General features: G+C 48.4%; 1 protein-coding gene across 8 annotated transcripts in view; it reads right to left on the bottom strand.

The window, feature by feature from the left end:
- The window catches only part of KCNAB2 (potassium voltage-gated channel subfamily A regulatory beta subunit 2), a 109935-nt gene that overhangs the window by 16307 nt on the left and 74537 nt on the right, over nt 1-19091 (bottom strand). For 5 of the 8 annotated variants that reach the window (XM_019493879.2, XM_059716475.1, XM_059716478.1 and 2 more), the window contains 7 exons: nt 15814-15851; nt 14213-14292; nt 7346-7390; nt 6075-6119; nt 5949-5992; nt 4534-4620; nt 3574-3618 (listed from right to left, as the gene is read on the bottom strand). In XM_019493879.2, coding sequence (XP_019349424.1) covers nt 3574-3618; nt 4534-4620; nt 5949-5992; nt 6075-6119; nt 7346-7390; nt 14213-14292; nt 15814-15851 — 384 coding nt within the window. The remainder of the gene's footprint in view (nt 1-3573; nt 3619-4533; nt 4621-5948; nt 5993-6074; nt 6120-7345; nt 7391-14212; nt 14293-15813; nt 15852-19091) is intronic. The other 3 variants (XM_059716479.1, XM_059716480.1, XM_019493877.2) reach the window with 1 other exon arrangement.

Raw genomic sequence — 19091 nt, 5'->3', positions numbered from 1 at the left:
CAGGCCCCTGGCCCTGCTGGTGCCCCTCATTGCCAAACCACAGTCCCCTGCCCCCCCAAGCCCTGCTGGTAGGGGGTCCCTAGCTGCCCCCCTGTGGACTACAGGATGGTGGTCTGTGGGGACACAGCAGAGATGACCTCAATGTGGAAGCACAAGGAGTGGCTGGGGCACCACATGCTGCCCTGCGCTGCTGGCTGGGGCTAGGGTTGTGGTGTAGCAGGGAGAACCAGTGCTGTGTTCCACAGAAGCAGTGCCAAGCTGAATGTGGCTCTGACCTGGGCCATGCTGCGGGCAGCAGGAGGAAGACGAGGGGCTCCTGGAAGTCTCTGTCCTGCCTGGACTGGAGTGTGGCATCTGCGGGTAGAGCAAGTCCAGCCCCAGTGTGGGCTGGAAGAAGGAGGGGGTGGGGGGCGTCTGTGGCATCCCCTGCCCCAGTCGTGGGCCCTGCTCTCTCCCCTGGCTCAGGCAGGGTCTCCTGGCCACCCTGCCCCTACTGCTGAGAACACAGGCGCTGGCTCCTGGTGCCACTGGCCTGGCCACGCAGTTCCCCACTACCCCGCAAAGGGCTCTCCCACCCCTTCCCTTGAAAGAGGGGCAGGTGCCTCTGGATGGCCCCAAAGGCAATGGCATGGAGCTGGGCTTGCTGGTGGCATAGAATACTGCCTCAGACCCTCCTGGCCCTGTCACAGCCCCAACACCTGGACATCTTCCCCCAGTGCTGGCATGCACTCGCCCTCGCCCTCCCTCTCCCTCCACACATGCCTTCCACATACACACATACAAATATCCCCCCACCCTGCTACAGTCCCCAAGCCCTGGTCCTCCAACCCCTCTCCCCCCTGGACTTACCTGTATCCAGCTGCCAGGACTCCTCCCACCACCCTCCCTAGCTGTATGCCACCCACGTGTGTACGCACATGCACATGAATGTGGTGCCCCCTGCCTCTAGTTGCTCTCCCTCCACAGGCCCAAGCAGTCCCTTGCAAGCTGGAAGGCTGCTAGCTTGCAAGGGGAAACTTGTTTTCCCATGGTTTTTTCCTTAAAAGGAGAAAAATCTGTGTTTTTTTGCAGCGAATGGAAAACCCAGATCCCTGGCTATTACACGTATTTTGTGCAATAACTTTGTGGCTTATTCTGTGTTTTATCACACTGAATGAACATCTGGCCAGGTCATTACTTAAAGGACCAGTTAATCATGGGTAACATCTGTCAGTCTAGTATGTGCAGAAAAAAGCCCCACCCCAGAGCCAGCTCTGTGACATGTAGCAACTTGCAGAGCTGGTCCTGGGCCTGCAGCCTTAGATGTTGAGAACCGAGAAAATACAGGACCCCCTCTCTTAAGAACTGGAAGAACTTCTTTGGAAATCTCTATAGGTTCAGACCAGGCTGGAAGCATTTCAGCTCCCAGCAGAGTATTTTAGGAAACTGAACACAGAGCAGCAGGAGAGAACAAGTGAAGTCTCAACTGACATATAGTGTGGTGTGCCAAGAAGTCAGGTCAGAGGCAAGGCACTCCTAGTCTCTTTTCAAGGAAAACCCGTTTGAGGCATGGCAAGAGGATCCTCCCAACCCAGGGCACTGGGGATGAAATCCTGACCCCACAAAAGTCAATGGAAAGTGCATCATCCATTTTGAGGGGGCTACAGAGTTCACCCTGTCTCTACAGCTGCTTCTCCAGTTCCTAGCCAGAGTACTCTTTCTGCCACAGCTGGAAGAAGAAAAATGTGATCAATGGGCACATACAAAGCCAGGAGGCTTCAGAGGATCACATGGAGCAGGCAACTTGTGGGCCTTTTCCTGCTGCCCTCCCTTCTCCATAGTCCTCCTCTCTGGCTCTTGTCTGGTACTGTCTGAACTTAGGCTATGAGCTCTTTGGGGGCAGAGCCTTAATATTTTATTTGTAATGCACGTCTATGGTGCCACTTTTAGAGTAACTGCACTAGTCATGTTACCTTTTGATAAAGTACATGCAACAACTGAAAAGGGTTTGGAAGCCTCCACTGGCTAGTTAACGTAAGAATGCCCCATGTGACTTCAGGATGTGAAACCAACTGCTAGCATGTACCTCTGTTTGCCATTCATTTTAATTTTTAGAAACACTGTTGGGGACTATTGATCAAGACCTTCAGCCAAGTCTGAACCATGCAGGCTGAGACACAAGCCAAGGCATCAACTCATGCCAAAGAGAAGCAGAAAGGAAACAAGTCATACCAGGCTTAACGTGTCCATTGCATGCACTGACATAGTGCGACAGTTAAGCCGAGCGTGGGACTTGTGTGAACAAAAGGCTCCTACGAAAATAAAACTGGGCAGGTAGGTAGCAGCTCTTGCACAAGGTCACCAAACATTACACAGGAAAGGAATAATCCATCACGAGCAGAGAAAGGAGCAGCTGCCAGAGCTGGGCAAAATGTTCGGTCCATAGGGAAAAGAACTCTACTCCGCTCTGTAGCAGACTGCCCACGTCATATTCATTAGCTGCACTCCACTTGCCCCTTTAATTTAAGGAAGGATTCCATCTGCGTGGAGGCAGGAGACTTACAGCATCTGGATCCTGGCAAAATAATGCCTGAATAACCACATTGGAATGTGCTGCAAGTCAACTGCAAGCAGGCATCTGGTTCAGTCATTAAGAGGAGTCAGCATTCCGGCAGTGCCTGACCCACTCCTGTACCTTTTCAAAGCTGGGACTGCAAAAAAGTTCATTTCACACATGCATGCAAACCAGTCAGCTCTGAGCCAGCTGCGCCTGTTTCTGCAGCTCACCAAAGGGTGCACCCAGGAGTAGCAGCTGCCTCAACTTCATTATGGGGAAGCTGACTTGGAATGGACCCCGATGCTGTTGTTCTTCATTTAGATTTGGTCACTCAAAATTTGCCATTGCGTGGAGTATCGACACACAGAATTTTGCCCAACCCTAGTACGTTTTTTGTGCAAGGCCAGGCAGCATGACGAGGGGAGAAGAAATCAGAGTCCAGGGAGCCAATAAAGTGACAGCTTGGGGAGCCAATTTGCTTCTAAGCCAAGTGCATGGGCCAAATGAACAGCACTGATCCTGCCCCCTGGATTTCAGGCTAGATAGGCATATAGACCTGAGCACTTCCAGTGCCAACACCACCACTGCTCTTCTTCCCTTGTCTGGCTGATTTGTTCACCCTTATCCCCCAACTGTTCTCCTCCAGCATCACGAGGGTGTCAGGGATCAGTACCACGTTACTGCACGAACCAATATGCTGGGTTTAAGGCAGAATTTCAAACAGGCTTGATCTCCTGTGATACAGGCAGGCATATTTGAAAAAGGTGTGTCATGCATTGACTGAGGAAAGGAACCAAAGAATGGGATGACAATGGCTGGAGGGAAGGGGGGGAAGAGCTAACAACTATTTTGCTTTTTTCTTTTTACTTGCAAGATGTTCCCAAGGGCAGTGGTTATTATTTTTTTTCCCTTTGTGCATTTTATGGTGAAGTTTGTCATCAGGGGAAAGGAGATAGTTTAAATCAAAATACAGAGGCCATCCCATAAAATGCTGCTTGGACACAGAAGTCAATATTCGGACTGCGGGTACGATGTACCTTCTATGATGAATGTTCTTGACTTGGAAGAACTAAATGGGTCCCCTGGTGATAAAAGAAAGATTTAAAGAGACCAGAGTTTACAGCTGCTGGCACATTACAATGAAGGCATGACAAAAGGGCACGGGGCCGGAGGAGGAATAAACCACCCATACAAATCTGTTCCTGGAGTGGAGCACATCCTGAGAAGGCTCCTCAGGCTGGGCGATGGAGGGGAGTTACACGGTGAGAGCTTTTTAAAAAAAACATTTGACTGACACTGAACATATCAACATATGAAACAACTGCTGCGTGAAAAGGAAAAACACAGCATATGTGAAACCCATCACAAGGAATCAGGATGAAAGAACACAAATGACAAAGGTAAAATGCAAAAAAATAAGGTTCTCCACTGGTTTTATGATTAAGATGCTAACAAACAAGGCATGAACTCTCCCTGCACACAATGAGCCAGTCAAAATCTTTTCATAAAATAGGAAAAAAAAAAAAAGCCTGGATGCACAAGGCCAGCTTACATCCAGGAGGCAGGAGGTGCTGGCACAGCAGCTTGAGAAAAGGCTCTCAGACAGAGGAGAGATGTACACCTTGCCCAGAGTCCCAGCATCAGGGGACAGGCCCCAAGAGGTCCAGGACAGCATCACAGTCAGGCCTGGGAAGTCTAAGCAGGAGTGTTTCCCCATGGCTCAGAGAAAGGGGAATATACTCTGAGGATCCTGCTGGCAGGCAATGCCCTATTACACATGGGGCGGAGGGGGTAAAGGGGAGGACAATTCTGAAAAATAAAGCTAGGCCCAATTTTGGACTCCCAGACCTGTCTGCTCCCACTCGCTGGCACCCAAAACAGCACAGGCCACCTGAGCACCGGGGTGGACGCTGTGGCTAGCACAGCAGGCTCTCTGCTGCCTGCTGCCCAGGACTCGGCTTTCAAGACCACCAGTAAGAGCTGGTGTCAGGACCTACCTTCCATTGGGGTGTTGGGATCCGGTCTGTTTGCAAACACCACATCCACATACTCCAACTGCAGCCGCTCTAATGAAGCCTTCAGACCTGGGAAGAAAGACATGGACACAAGACATGTCAAGCATATTGCCCTGCTGGGTACCCAGCCTTTCCCGTGCCCCCATCCAGGATCGCAAAGCACTTGGAAGACGCAATCAGAGGTTCGTTCAGCCATCCCCTGGGGTCGGAAGGGAAGTGATAGTCCAAGGACACGGCCCTTGGGTTCAGGGCTGGCACTTCCTTCTGAGATGATCCCACAGGTATAAGAGCACTTTAGACCAGGGGACTGTAATGTGCTTTTGGCTTTGTGGCTAGCCTTCACCCCCTGCTCCTCTTGCAGAAAGAGCAGCCCTACACTTGTGCTCTTGGCTGAGAACTAAGAGGAAAGGAAAGGGGAAACAGAGTCAGAAGGCGGAGAGGAGGGAGTTACAGACCCTGCATCATGAGCAATGCAAGCGGCTGCCAGCACCAGGCCCAGCCTGTTTGGACTACACAAGATTACGAACACACCCAGATAGTGCCCTTCCCTTCCCTGCCCAGACCGTTTCATTTTGTGGTTGGTATCTGCAAGAGAACATGGCTCAGGTCAGCCAGGATAACCCCTGCAGTCTCCCTCAAGTGTCACCTGAGCGGGAGTGCACTGGGCCCCTTCCTGGAGAGGGAAAGCACGTAGCACAGGGGTGGGCAAATTGGCGGAGCTGGCCAGCGGCCAGACTCCATTTCCCAGCAGCTTCTGCCCGTGTTGCTCAGGCTGGTCTGTGTTGCTCAGGCCAGAAGCAGCAGGGCCATGACAGTATGGGCTCTCCTCAACCAGCCCTGTTCAGGTTGGTCTCCATAGAGACCCTGGGAGGTGGGGCCGTCATGGCCCTGCACTGTAGCGGCCCTGCCCCTCCTGGGGTCTCCATGGAAACTGGCCAGAGCAATGTGGGCAGGGGCTGCTGGGAAATAGAGTCCGCTGTGAGCCAATCCGGCCCCCAGGCGGGACTTTGCTTGCCCCTGACATAGCAGCAGCTGAGGCCAGGGAATGGCAGGACACAGCAAAAGCAGTCAGGGAATTAGCCACAGGGAAAGGCTCAACTACAGCGCAAGTGAACGTTGTGTTTGCTAAGCAATGGCTCTGCACCTGCTCTTGACTCACCCAGCAGAAATGTCCCTGGAGCCCTCTCCCCTGCAGCTGCATGGGGGCCTCTGGGTATCTTCCTGCTCTGCCCTGCACTCCTCTACCTAGACTGACCATTTTCAGTCTTGCACTACAAGCTGCCCCATCATCGATATTTTGACCTTAGCACGAATGAGTAGCTATGACCCCAAAGCAGGGAAGCCCATGAGCTTAAGTGCCTTCCCAGCTCAAGGCCATCTGCAAGCAGCTCTCTTACCTTCTATGATGTGTTTTCGGGACAGCCCCCTCTCTGTCTCTGCTCTGAAACACAGGAGAGCCATGTTTAGAACACAGAACACTACCAGAACACACACTGCTACTAGTAATAGCCAACCTTACATACTTTCCTCCCCAGAAGATCTTGGTGGTTATGACCAGGCTGGACCGCCTGCAAAGAGAAACAGGGAGCTGTCAGGTAAGCATTTCCAATTCCCCACTTGCAGAAAAAGAGAACAGCCAGGACATCCCTCTTGATTTCACTACTGAGTAACTCCTAATTCAACCCAGAACAAGCAAGACCAGGGTCAGACATTTAGCAAATGCCAGGTTGGCAGACCAGAAGCCTGCAGCAGCCCCGAAACCTGCAGCAGCCCCAGAACAACTCTCTGTAAGCTACAGCTTGTCTCAACCACTCAGGTGAGTACTAGAGTACTAAGGACATCCACTGCTAAGGCCTAGAGACAATCCCCAAAGTCCCGATGACTACCTCAGCCTAAAAGGGCTGTTTAATGGAAAGTGACAGACATGTGGGGTGACAGAACTTGTCTCTGAGAGGTCACAGGAGACATGGTAGTGTTTCCTAATAAGTCAGTTGCTTTTCATTGCTGACAGCTGTAGTTGATTTAAGACGAGCCTTTAATAAATGCAAAAGAACCATCTTGGTGGAACAAGATGATGAGCATAAATAATTGAATGGGAAATATATATGTACTGAACCCTGGTGGGGTTTTGAACCACTGCAATCTGGAGGGGTGAGAACATTTAACGTCTGCTGATCTAACTACAGACAGCGGTTTGTGCATCACCGCAGTGGTTTTCCTGTTTGATATTGTGCTTCCCTGTGGCTGACAGTTTGCTGTGATTTCCAGCGCCTCCCTGAAGAGGCTCTGCTCCACCTCAACCCAGCCAGGAGCATAGGGAGATGCCAGGCTGGGATGGACTGAACAGCCCGGATTCTGCCCTGCGAGTTCTGTCTGTCTCCATAAGAAAAAGGAAGAGTCCCTTCCTTGGAAAAGCTGTGAGACCAACTGTCTTGCTTGAATTTGCATAGATCTGGGACATCATAGCTACCTCCTCAGCAGCGAGAAGCAGGGTTTTTATTTTATGACAAAACAGCCTCAGTGTCCTGAGTCATTGGCCAGTGCAGATAGCAGCACTGCAGGAATATGTGATGGTGCCCCACAGGGATCACTGCTAAGGACTAGGGAGGGAACCTCTGTCTCCAAGGCCCACATGATGTGCACCAATGTATCCATTCCTGCAATTCCCAGAGCAAGGCTACCCTCTTCACCTTGCTGCACACCTCCAACTTCTGTTTGTGTATCTGGCCTGCTTTGGTGAGCAAAGACATTTCCCACTGCAAAAAAATGAGGCACTTGACCAAAAAAGAATTACCTCCATCCTTTCTTCTTAATTATATTTCCTAGCACAACTTCAGCCCTGTAATGAGAGAGAAAGACACACACACATAGCCAATGATTTCATAAGACTGTGATTGAAATTAGGTCAGAACCACTTCAGCAATGAGAATCAGCTGCCTTTCGAGCAATGAAGTGAAATTCAACTCCTGACATGTTAAAATGTTGTTAAGAGTGCTAAGAGAAGGAATGCTCAAGACTCCTGAGGCTGAGCCACTGCCCTGCTTTTAACAGGCATTGGATAAAATAGAAGGAGGAAAGTTTTACCTTATCAAAAACACAGCACCAGGCTAAAACACAGGACTTCCTCCTAAGGCAGCAGTGATTTCCTTGAGTCATATACCCTCTGGTTTGTTTGCTTTTTCTTAGCCCCACATATTTCCCTCTCTCAGCTGTACAAGGGGCCAGCTTCAAAAGAAGTGATAGATAATGCCTGACCTGGAATGTGGTGGTTAGAGTACTGTCTTGAGAAAACAGAATGCAAACTCAAACCCTCTCTAGGTAAGAAGGGCCTAAAACCCAGCTTTGTCCAAACTACTAAGCTAGTTGGGATAAAACATAGGAACCCCGCCCCTTCTTTATCCAACTCCTGCTAGTCGTGGGTTTCTGCCTGCCTACATTCTTGTGACTTAGATGCAGGCACGCATCCATGTTTCAGGGAAAGTAGAATTGCCACCTGCACTGTGTGGCATTTACACAGTTATAAAGCTGCTGTTTAGATGCACAAGAGACAGAGCTTTGCTGCTTGTGACTGGCCACTGGCTAGAACATGGCTGGGGTCAAATCTCCAGGCCCTTCACTGACACGCAAGAGGTATGAGGGAGCACGGAGGAACCTTTGTTCCTTTGGGAGAACTGTCTTCCTACTTCTAGCCCGTAGCCTGGAGGCAGCACCTCTTTACTGATGCATAGAGCCAGTGTGTCCTCCTGGCTCCTCCCTGCTTTCCCTTGGGCCCTGGCAGGGTGCTGGGCCCTGGCAGATACCTCAGGACTGGCTCCACAGATGTTTCTATTTTAAGGGGAATGCGTGATCTTGCTCATCTTGTTCAGACTAATTTGTGCTGCATTTCTGGCTTGGCACTGTGGTGTCAGCCCCAGGCAGGAGCTCGTGTTGTGGCGCAGCCGAGGCGAGGACACAGCCAACTGAGCCATGCCACTATCTGCAGGGGGAGGCACTAGTAGAAACTAATCAGACCGCTGGGACCAATCCTGGCCACATCAGTAACTTTCTTCCACTATAGTTTAGTTTTTAAATCAACGTTAGCTCTGAAGCCCCTTGAAGGCTGTGACCTGAGGCCTGAGTTTTAACTAGGATCGGGTCTCTTGGGCCAGGCAGTGAACAGATACCCAGCATGGGTGACTGGTGCCTCCCAAATTTGGGGGGCACCAGATCGCCAACTGGGGGAGGGGAAGAGGGTCCTGCAGCAATCGACAGCCAACCAGGGGGAGTTGGAGGAGGTCCCCCAGCAGCTGATCGCCAAGCCAGCAGAGGAACTGGAAGTACACTTCCGGTTTTGCAGCTGGCAGTTCCAGGGGGTGCATGGCCGATCTCAGTGTCTATGTGTCACCAATGATACTCAGGAAAATGAAGAGCTGAAGAGACCTCACTGGAGCCACGGCATGAATCACCGAATGAGCAGAGTGGGAAGGCAAGAGGGAAGAACTCTTTGTGCTGACGCAAGGGTAACTGCAGCGCAGTGTCACAGGTCCTAGCAGCTGGAAGAGATTCTCTTCTTATATCAGTCAAATGAGTACATAAGACCAGTTTTCCCTGCTTTGAGAGCAACTGAACATCCTTTCCAGATGTAGTTCATGCACACAGGAGTTGTCAGCGGGCCAGGTTTCTTTAGAACACGCTGCCTTGGAAGAAACACTGTGCATGTGCAGTCAGCGTTGCAAAAGGCTTTTAAAAAAAGGAGACTCAAACCTGTACTTCTGGCCTAGCCACACCTCCCCCTCTCCCACTCCATTCCCACCCCCCAAAAAACCCCAAAGAACCCAGCAGTTGCCTACAGTTAAAGGGCAAAGAAAGGCAGAGAAGTCTCTGCATGCTCTGTAACACATTTGAACTGAGATGTTAAAGCTACCAGGAAACAAATTACAGCAACAAATTCAAACAGCAGAACTGCCATCCTGCCCTGCTCCTGGTGGCATGGGTGATAAACCAGGTCAATACAATACCAAAGAGACAGTTGATCAGTCCCACCACGGAGTTCACCAGTCTCCAAACCTTGCAGTCACTGGAAGAGCATTTATTTCCCCTTGGAGGCTCTAGAGGCTGCCTCCAGGGGGAACGTGTATGGCCTATGAGAGGCAGAGAGAGACTCCTCTGTGAAAACACAGAGGGCTGGAGTTTGAGACATGCAAGTCTCTGGGAATCGAACAGGGCTGTCTGTGAAAATCTGGCCTCCAGCAGTGAGGAAATTCAAAGTGGACACACTGCTGTTAGGCTTCGCTTGGTTTGCAGGGAGGTCTAGGGTGGATATGGGGGTTACATGGTTCAAAGTACTGTTGCCAGGGCTTTCTGGACAGAGGGAGTTTTGCTCTTTGAGCAAATTTAGTTCAATAAGATAGCTGCATGGGTGCAATGACCATGCTGTAACTGAGATGCCCAAGCCCTCAGGAAGGCAGCACTGCAGTAATGGCCAAGCAAGCTTGCCTTGAATCATGACAGAGCTAGGAATCCAAGGGTTTTCTTCACACCTGAACAGCAGGGTTTTGCTTCAAGACCAAATCTGTTGCAGCATATATCCTGGAGAGCTGTCACCATCCTTCTCCAACAGATCCCTGGGCATACTCCACTGGGGGTGGGGTGTTAAACACCAAACCCTCCCTCCTTTCCATATTCATTAATTTTTTTCATTAAAAAATATTTTTGAAGAGAACCATGTTCTACATGAGGGGATCGGCAGCCCAGCCCTTGCCCTCCTACCACTGGCAAGCTGCTCTGTTTCCCCAGGGTATCAGGAAGACAGGCACCAGAATTGCTCACTTGCCTAAAAACAGGCTGCAGCTCTTCAGAGGGCTCCTGGCCCCCTGCAATGGATGTGCAAAGAAATGTCATGACAAAGGAGGGGGAGGAAAAGCAAGCCTCTGTGCTCCTCACAGCACCTCTTCTGACTTTTTTGATCAGCCTCAGGCTGTGGCATTTTTCTCAGTTAAGCCTGGTTGTTCTACTCATGATCTCTTGATTACCTCACATCTATTATTACCCATATGCCCCTCTCTTGCTCACACAACCTCTCTTGGGTACACAGCCTTGCTGGCAGGTCAGACTGTCCCATGCATTTAACAGTTTGTTTCCTTTGGGCGTGCGGGATGGGGGTGGGAGGGCTAACACCTCTCCTGAAGCCACAGGGGTGCACTTACTTTTTGGAGATGCTCTCTGTTTTAGTTGTGTGAAAGGGCATGAAGTCAGGGACGAGTGCTACAAACCCCCTGGTGCAAGACAGATTCACTCAGATGATGAGCTGAGCCAGTGGGGAATGGCAGATAGAGAGATTGCCTTTTTGAAGTAAGCATAGAGCTCCTGCACTGCAGCTTCTGACCATCTGCAGCCTCCATGTAAGGGTGGTCACTAAGCAGCAGCTTACTGACCTGCCTAGGAAGTCTCTGGTGGGACAAGGAACCTCTGGAGTCCCAGGCCAGTGCACTAACCATCAGACAACTCTTTTTGACTCCCTTTAAACTCAGAGTCTCCTATGTGGCTGTCTTGTTGCTTGCTTTTCCGAGAGGCCTGAAGTATCTGTCAAGTCTAGAGAGCGTACTGTATCAGAGGAGGTGGAACACACTTTGCTTTTCCATTTCTAATGGCCAGGGCTTTAGCTGGTGTGGTTTCAACCCCTTTGAACGTCCCTCCCCACCTTAACATTGCCACTTCACCCTAGTTTCATAGTTGGTACAGTCAGAAGGGACCTGAGCAGATCATCAAGTCCGACCCCCTGTCATGGGCAAGAAAGAATGCTGGGGTCAAACGACCCTGGCAAGGTGTCTATCTAGCCTCCTTTTGAAGACCCCCACGGTAGGAGCAAGCACCACTTCCCTTGGAAGTTGGTTCCAGATCCTAGCCGCCCTGACTGTGAAGTAGTGCTTCCTGATATCTAGCCTGAATCTACACTCCGTCAACTTATGGCCGTTATTCCTTGTTACTCCCAGTAGTGCTCGGGGGAACAGGGACTCTCCAATTGCCTGCTGGTCCCCCTTGGCAAATTTACAGATGGCCAACAGATCCCCTCTCAGCCTTCTCTTGAGGCTGAACAGGTTCAGGTCTTGTAGCCTCTCCTCGTAGGGCCTGCCTTGCTGCCCCCTGATCATGTGAGTGGCCCTCCTCTGGACCCTCTCAATGCTGTCCACATCCCTCCTGAAGTGCAGCGCCCAGAACTGGATGCAGTACTCCAACTGTAGCCTGACCAGTGACATACAGAGGGGGAGGATCACCTCCTTGGACCTGCTCGTGATGCATCTGTGGATGCATGACAAGGTGCACTTAGCCTTCCTGACTGTGTCCCCACATTGGTGGCCCATGTTCATCTTGGAGTCTGTAATGACTCCAAGATACTTTTCTGCCTCTGTGCTGACGAGAAGGGAGTTCCCCAGCCTGTAGGTATGCTGCTGGTTATTTTTCCCTAGGTGCAGTACCCTGCACTTGTCAGTATTGAATCCCATCTTATTTTCATCTGCCCACCCCTGTAACCTGTCCAGATCCAATTGCAACCTGTCCCTCCCTTCTAGCATGCCCACTTCTCCCCACAAGTGTCATATGCGAATTTGAACAAGGTGCTTTTCAACCCCTTGTCTAAGTTGCTGATGAAGATGTTGAACAGTGCAGGCCTGAGGACCGAGCCCTGGGGGATCCCACTGCCCACATCCGTCCAGGTTGAAAACGACCCTGCTCTAACATGGATCAGAAAGAGGATGTGATATTCATGGCAGGACTCTTCTTTTACAGGAGTCCTTCTCAGGTTGCTCAGCAGTTACACTCACAGTGTAGGGAGGACACTACAGTGCAGGTTAGTGCCCTCTGCATGTTGTAAATCAGATGAAAAATGCTCCCCCCGCTCCTAGGAGCTGGATGCCCTGTCCCAGGGGGAGCATGATGATAGGGATTAAGGGGATCTCACCTTCATGGGAAAAAGACAGAGAGGAAAGCATCATCTTAGCAAATGTGAAATGACTTCAGCAAATGAGGGCAGAGGAGCAGAATGATTTCATTACTTCTACTCTCCATGTTTTAAACCAGCCTGCATGAAGATAGCTGGCCTCACTCTTAAATAATTGAAAGGAGGGAATCATGGAATAAGATGGTGAGTAGGCACTTATTTCTGCCTGATGGGGAGACTCCTCCAAATTTTTAAGGGAAATGACTGTCTTTTAAGGCCCTCTTTCAAATATTTAGAGCCTCAAGACTGCAGGGAAGCTTGCATTGCAGTTCTTTTATATGGAAGATCTTTAAATATTGATTAAGCTGCACTGTCAATAAACAGGGCTTTTAGAAAGTAAATGTGATGGAACAGCCTCAGCAGGAAGGATTCAAGCTGTAATGCAGTCAAACAGAGGGGGTGACAAAGCTGGGGGGCTGCTTCCACAGGCAGTCTGTATACAAGAGCAGCCAGAGAGAGATAAAGTTTGCTTTGATGACTTCCACATCCTTTTATTCACCTCATGCACAGTTCTGTTTGAGGGACAATATTATAAAGTCTATTGCAAGTAGGCAGTCACATAAACGTCCTTGCCAGAAGTTGTCACAAAACTGTTTTGGAAATGTCTGGTAAGGATAAGAGACCTTCCACACCACCAGGTCTCTGGAATCCAACCCTGTGGAAACTGCAGAGAAGAAATGGTGACTCATTGGTCTAACAGCTGTGATGAATAATTTGTGAACAATTTGTAGGCTGAAACACATGTGTGTTGAACATTCACTGAGTGATTAACAGATCTGTAAGGACTGAGGCCTGCCGGAGGATAATTAGCCAACTCAAGAAACAACTAAATTAACTGAATGAATTGTTTTCTTCACATAGCTGACCTCTCTCTACCTGGGAAGGTTTTTTGATTTTTCAGAAGAAGTGGGCTTAAAGGAAAAAGAGGGTTTGCCATCCTGTTGGTATTTATGGGAATGGTTTTCAAGTGAAACAAATCATCTGGTAGCTGCAGTTGGATACAGAATGCTCCAGCCATTCTTGCCCTGAAATGCTGCAAAGCACAGCTAGGTACTCCTGACTAGTTGGCACATTCCAGCCAGAGGGAGATGTGCAAAAGGACACCTCTATAGGGTCCATGAGCCACTCCGAGACATTCAGGATGAAAAGGCACCATGCCAAGGTGGTCTCAACCTTTCTGCCATATCTGAGGCTGTTCAGGACTGCAGAGTGCTATTCCACCTGAGCACTTCCCTCTTGCACTCAGTCAGCCTCACATGTCTGGGGTTTGGCCAGCTCATTGAAGAACACCATAAACTGGATATGCCTTTCTAATGGTGCCCATTTTGTTGGGTTCCTGTCCAATTATCGTGAAGGCCACCTCTGGCTGTGTTTTGGGGACAGCTCACAGCAGAGGACAGCACCCTGACCCCTGTATGCATCCGTCATGGACTGAAAGCAACTCTGGAGCAAACTAACTTTCTAAGTATTATTCTTCAACATCCTACACAGGTCTAGAGACAGGTGTGGGTCTTAAATCAGTGACTATGTCTACTGTACTAATGAACAGCCACCAAGTAAGAAGCACTGAGACAAAAATAACATAACAAGGGAACCTCAATCAGAGATATACTTTTACAACCAGAAACTGCTTATTAACCATGCATCTACATGCACCTCCTGTTTATAAATGTAAAAGGTACTTACTTCCCAGCAGCATAGACTTCTGCTGTATCAAACAGGTTAATGCCATTGTCATAGGCTAAGGTCATCAGCTGTTCTGCCATCTGCAAATAAATATTTACAACATTTAGAAGGAAGATGTAATAGCAAACAGGGGCCCAGAACCCTCTAGGTGTGAGCACCACATTAATAACAAATATATTTGCTAGCATGCTTAGGCCAAACACTACCGACTGGGTTGCTGAAAGTTTGGCCGGCCCCTAAACAAGCAGCCTGATTTCCAGAGGTGCTGGACACCTGAAATTTCCAGTGAAGTCACCAAGAGCTGAGGGTGCTCAGGAGCCAAAACAGAGTGGTCTGATTTCCTGACCTACTAACTTCAAGCAACCAATTTTGAAACTATTACCTTTCATGCACAGCAGTACTCTGCCCACCATGAAATTTAAATGCTGTATATCATCTGCCTCTAATCAGGCCATGTTTGGATGAGATACAGCAGACAGTAGCTGCAACAGAGATGAATCTCAAACATGCTACACAGTGGGAGTTTTATTCCTCCCACTTCATTATTTAGGTTTCAGAGACGTAACTTATGTGGCATTAGCTCACACTAAAGCTGGTGTCCGTTAGCTCTAGAGAAACAGGATGTAAGAGATCTTGTTAAACACGTCTGTTAAAGGAAAGCAATAAAGAATGCAGACCATTTCTTGGAATGACCCCTCTGCCAGGTTCTCTTGGTCAAATTTCAAAATGAAAAACAGAACTGCATTCAGTGCTTCAGAAATGTTTTTGGTAGCTGATGACAATATCTGAAAAAGTCTTTGCCTTCACAGAAAAAACGCTAGCTTCCAAACTTCACTGTCTTCATAAGATGCATGTTTTTACATACATGTTTGAGGCCAAAGATTCTTCTGAGAGCATATGCTTGAATAAACATTACAGCTAATTTCAGCTCTTCAATTTTCAGGACTATTACAGAAGATCATTTTACAGGCAAATCAAGGTTTGAAAATATATGCAGAACTCTGAACTCTTCAAACACAGTATTACAAATGGAAACCTGATTCTAAGAGCTGTGTTCATCAAGCCAGGATTTAGAAAGACTGCCATGTTACATGTATATCTAATCAAATTAATCAATGCCATTCAGTAATGGACATTTGGAGCAAACAGCTTGTGAACAACTTTCTCCTTGAATAATTCTGAAAAATGTTTTCTGAAAATTTTCAAACAGACTAAACTCAAATAAATTATTTGCTACAAAATATTTGCTCAGCAGGAAGCACTAGATAATAATTAGCCAGGTAAACAATACTTTTTTCTTTTTGGCCAAAATAAGAAAAATAAGCTTGTCAAATATTTTATTCAGCTGGATTCAAACTAACATGAATATTTATGAATCTTTTAAATTAGTAAACATTAATCAAATGTATGCATTAAGATAATTTCCTATGGGAACTTGACTTTCCACATTGAGGTCCAGGCATTTAAAACAAAAATAACGATAATAACAATAAAAAATAGATGAGCATCTTTTGAAACTGATTTGCAATGCAATTGTGTCCAGAACCCAGAGGAGACTTCAAACTATGGGGCAAGCTGCAGAAAAAGCGAGTGATCCTTACCTCGTCTGTAATCTGTCCTCCAAACGTTACCCATGTTCCTGCAAGGAAAAGATGACACATTTTTGAAACATAAGAACACAAGCACAGGAGAATCACAATTCACTCTGCCCCAGAAGGCAATTCTAGACTGAATGGAGGGAGGCTACAGCAAGGAAAATGCAGCAAAGGGACCTCACTGCATCCCTTCTCAGATGGCAAATATCTATCAGAAAAGCCTTTGCTGGGGGAGCAAGTCCAGTTCAAACACCTCCCTCTTCCTTGCAGAGCTTCTTTATATGTACTTGCTTTACTCAGGCTTAAGACTTGTCATCTGTATGGGTGCTCAGGGATACCCACCATATGTCCTGCTTAGGCTCTTTAGTGTCTGCTTGCAAGGTCAAGTCTTCTCACTGTGTTGTGACAGATCACTGTACTTCTGGTCTCACCAGACCTCTGAAACACCTGTTTATCCTTCCAGTCAGCCACCTGCTGGGGTCAGCTGACTAACCCTTCCCATCTGCTGAATGGAGGTCATTGGGCCCACAGTAATCTTGTTTCCCGTTGTATACTACCAGCCAGCAGTACAGCTCAAATAAATAGACTACAAGTCTGAAACAGTTCAGATGACTGCCCTATGCCCTTTTCACTCTTCCTTCCTGGATACCAAACACCTGAAGCAGCAACACAGGGACAATGACATGGAGCCAGTTTCTTTCAGACCTGCCCGAGGATTTCGGACAAGCCACTCAGCTTTTCATTATGTATTCTGTTGATCAACCCAGCAAAAGGAAGGAACAGCAGCAGAGGTACTGGGGGCTGCCTGTTGCAGGCATGGGAGCTAACCACACAGGCAATCGTTCCAGTTAAGCCAGACAAGTAAAGCTGCTGCAGTTGCAAGGTCTGACTCCCAAGCATGGACATACATATTGTGCAATAGGAGCAGCTTTTTTTATTCATATTAAATCACTTTCAAACAATGTAATGTAATCTGAAAAAAGACACTCTTTAACTGCCATAAGAATGTTTGCATGGGCAGTAATAGTGGCTTACATTTACACTTTTCTTTAACCCACTTAGCTTTTTGGTACAGACTAGCTTCTAGGGAGAGTAGGCTGTGCTGGCCACACTGAGTCCACATCTAGAACATTACCTGTGCAGCCAAAATCCACACACTTAATCTGGGTTTAAAGCACAAGCCAAGTTTCTGCAGAGGTAAAGGCCCTTTCCCGAGGATATTTCTGACCTGTTCAAACCTTGGTAAATCACAGCTTGTCTGGACAAACAACTACCACAGACTGAACTCTCCCAGCTCCAGTTCAGGCACTGATTTTTTTTTTTAACGCAGACTCGCACTACCTTGGAAGCTCTGAACCAGGTTTACTCACGAAGGACAGGAATAATATCCTGGAGCTCGTGTCGCATGAAAAAGACAGCTCATTTCAGTTAACCTGACTGGGAGCCACTGAAGAGCCAGGCACTTGCTTCTGCAGTCACTAAGCTTAGATGGGGCAGCATCTTTGCAGGTTTCCTATAACAGATCTGGTGCTGTGCTGCCAACGCTAGGGCTAAGGTGAAAAAACACTTCTATTTATATGCTCCTGTTTCCAAGAGCAGGGAAGCTGGTAAAAAATCATCTTTCAGACTGAGAATTTTCATGCCTGTTATCAGCTCTGAGGAAAAAGCTCCTTTCCTTTTCCACAAAGCCTGGTGACATTTCACTCATACAGGAGAAAGAGACTCTCTCCCCAGTTACATTCTTTGCCTTTATATTTTTGTTTGTCTTTTACATTAACATTTCAAGATTTTGAGCCTCTGGGGATTGTAGAAGTAGTGACAGTGAAGTAAATCAGCCTGGAAGATTTGTAGTTCAAATGGTTTAATCGTCTAGTTTGTTTTTGTTACCATAGATTTACCTTTTACTAATTTATATCTTAATACTTATCATATTTACTTGAATCTAGAAAGAGTTCCCTAGATTCCCCTCTATTGGGCACTTGTCAGACCGCAGTTGGAATACTGCATCCAGTTTTGGGCATCACACTTCAAGAGGGATGTGGATAACCTGGAGAGGGTCCAGAGAAGGGCCACTCGTATGGTTAAGGACTTGCAGGCCAAGCCCTACGAGGAGAGACTAGGGCACCTGGACCTCTTCAGCCTCTGCAAGAGAAGGTTGAGAGGCGACCTTGTGGCTGCCTGTAAATTTATCATGGGAGTGCAGAAGGGAATTGGTGAGGCTCTACTCACCAAGGCGCCCCCGGGGGTCACAAGAAATAATGGCCATAAGCTAGCAGACAGCAGATTTAGACTGGACATTAGGACGAACTTCTTCACAGTTAGAGTGGCCAAAATCTGGAATGGGCTCCCAAGGGAGGTGGTGCTCTCCCCTATCCTGGGGGTCTTCAAGAGGAGGTTAGGTGAGTATCTAGCTGGGGTCATCTGAACCCAGCACTCTTTCCTGCCTATGCAGGGGGTCGGACTCGATGACCTATTGAGGTCCCTTCCGGCCCTAGCATCTATGAATCTATGAGTTTTTTCCCTCCCCAGTCAGGATGGGGGGAAAAGTCCCTCATCCTAGATTCACGTACAAAGTGGAAGGTGCGGGGCAGGCAGCTGCTGTGGTTGTGATTCTGGCCCTGATCTTGAGTCAGGGCCAAAGTCAGATACGCAGCATCCTCCTGCCCCTTTCTCCACTTGCCCTCTACGGACTCTGCCCCTTTCCTTTGCTGTCAGGCACAGCATGGCTCTGGCTCTGGCTGGATTCCATCCTGGACACGAAGTACAGGGAAACTCCATCCCTTGCCAGGCCAATCAGCAGTGTTGCAGCATGGGCTGGCAAGGGCTGTGCTTCCACATGCTGTGCTCCGTGACCATGACCCAGCAGGGAGCAGAGCCTGAGCAGCATCTAACAGTAAGGGGGTGAGGGAGAGGCTTTAAGAAGCCTCTTTAAGAAGAGGCTTGATGCCTACCTGTCTGGGGTCATTTGAGCCCAGTTTTCCTCCTGCCCAGGCAGGGGGTTGGACTTGAAGATCTGCAAGGTCCCTTCCGACCCTACTTCTATGATTCTATGAGAGACTGTGGGGAGTGGGAAGGAAGGGACAGAAACTATGGGGTACAGGGGGCAAAGGCTGTGGAGAGCTGAGCGGGTGCAGGTGGCAGAGGGCAGAACTGGGAGGGCAGAACCACTACTTTCCATGCTATAGTAGTGTGGGGGGGAACACACAAATGTACGACATCCCTCCAATAATTAGATTCTCTACTTAGAAAATTATATTGGATGTATCTATTTTTCACGTAGAACC

Source organism: Alligator mississippiensis, chromosome 13, assembly GCF_030867095.1.
Source record: "Alligator mississippiensis isolate rAllMis1 chromosome 13, rAllMis1, whole genome shotgun sequence".
NCBI lineage: Eukaryota > Metazoa > Chordata > Crocodylia > Alligatoridae > Alligator > Alligator mississippiensis.
The sequence above is the reverse complement of the archived record's forward strand: the minus strand, read 5'-3'. Positions and strand labels throughout refer to the sequence as shown.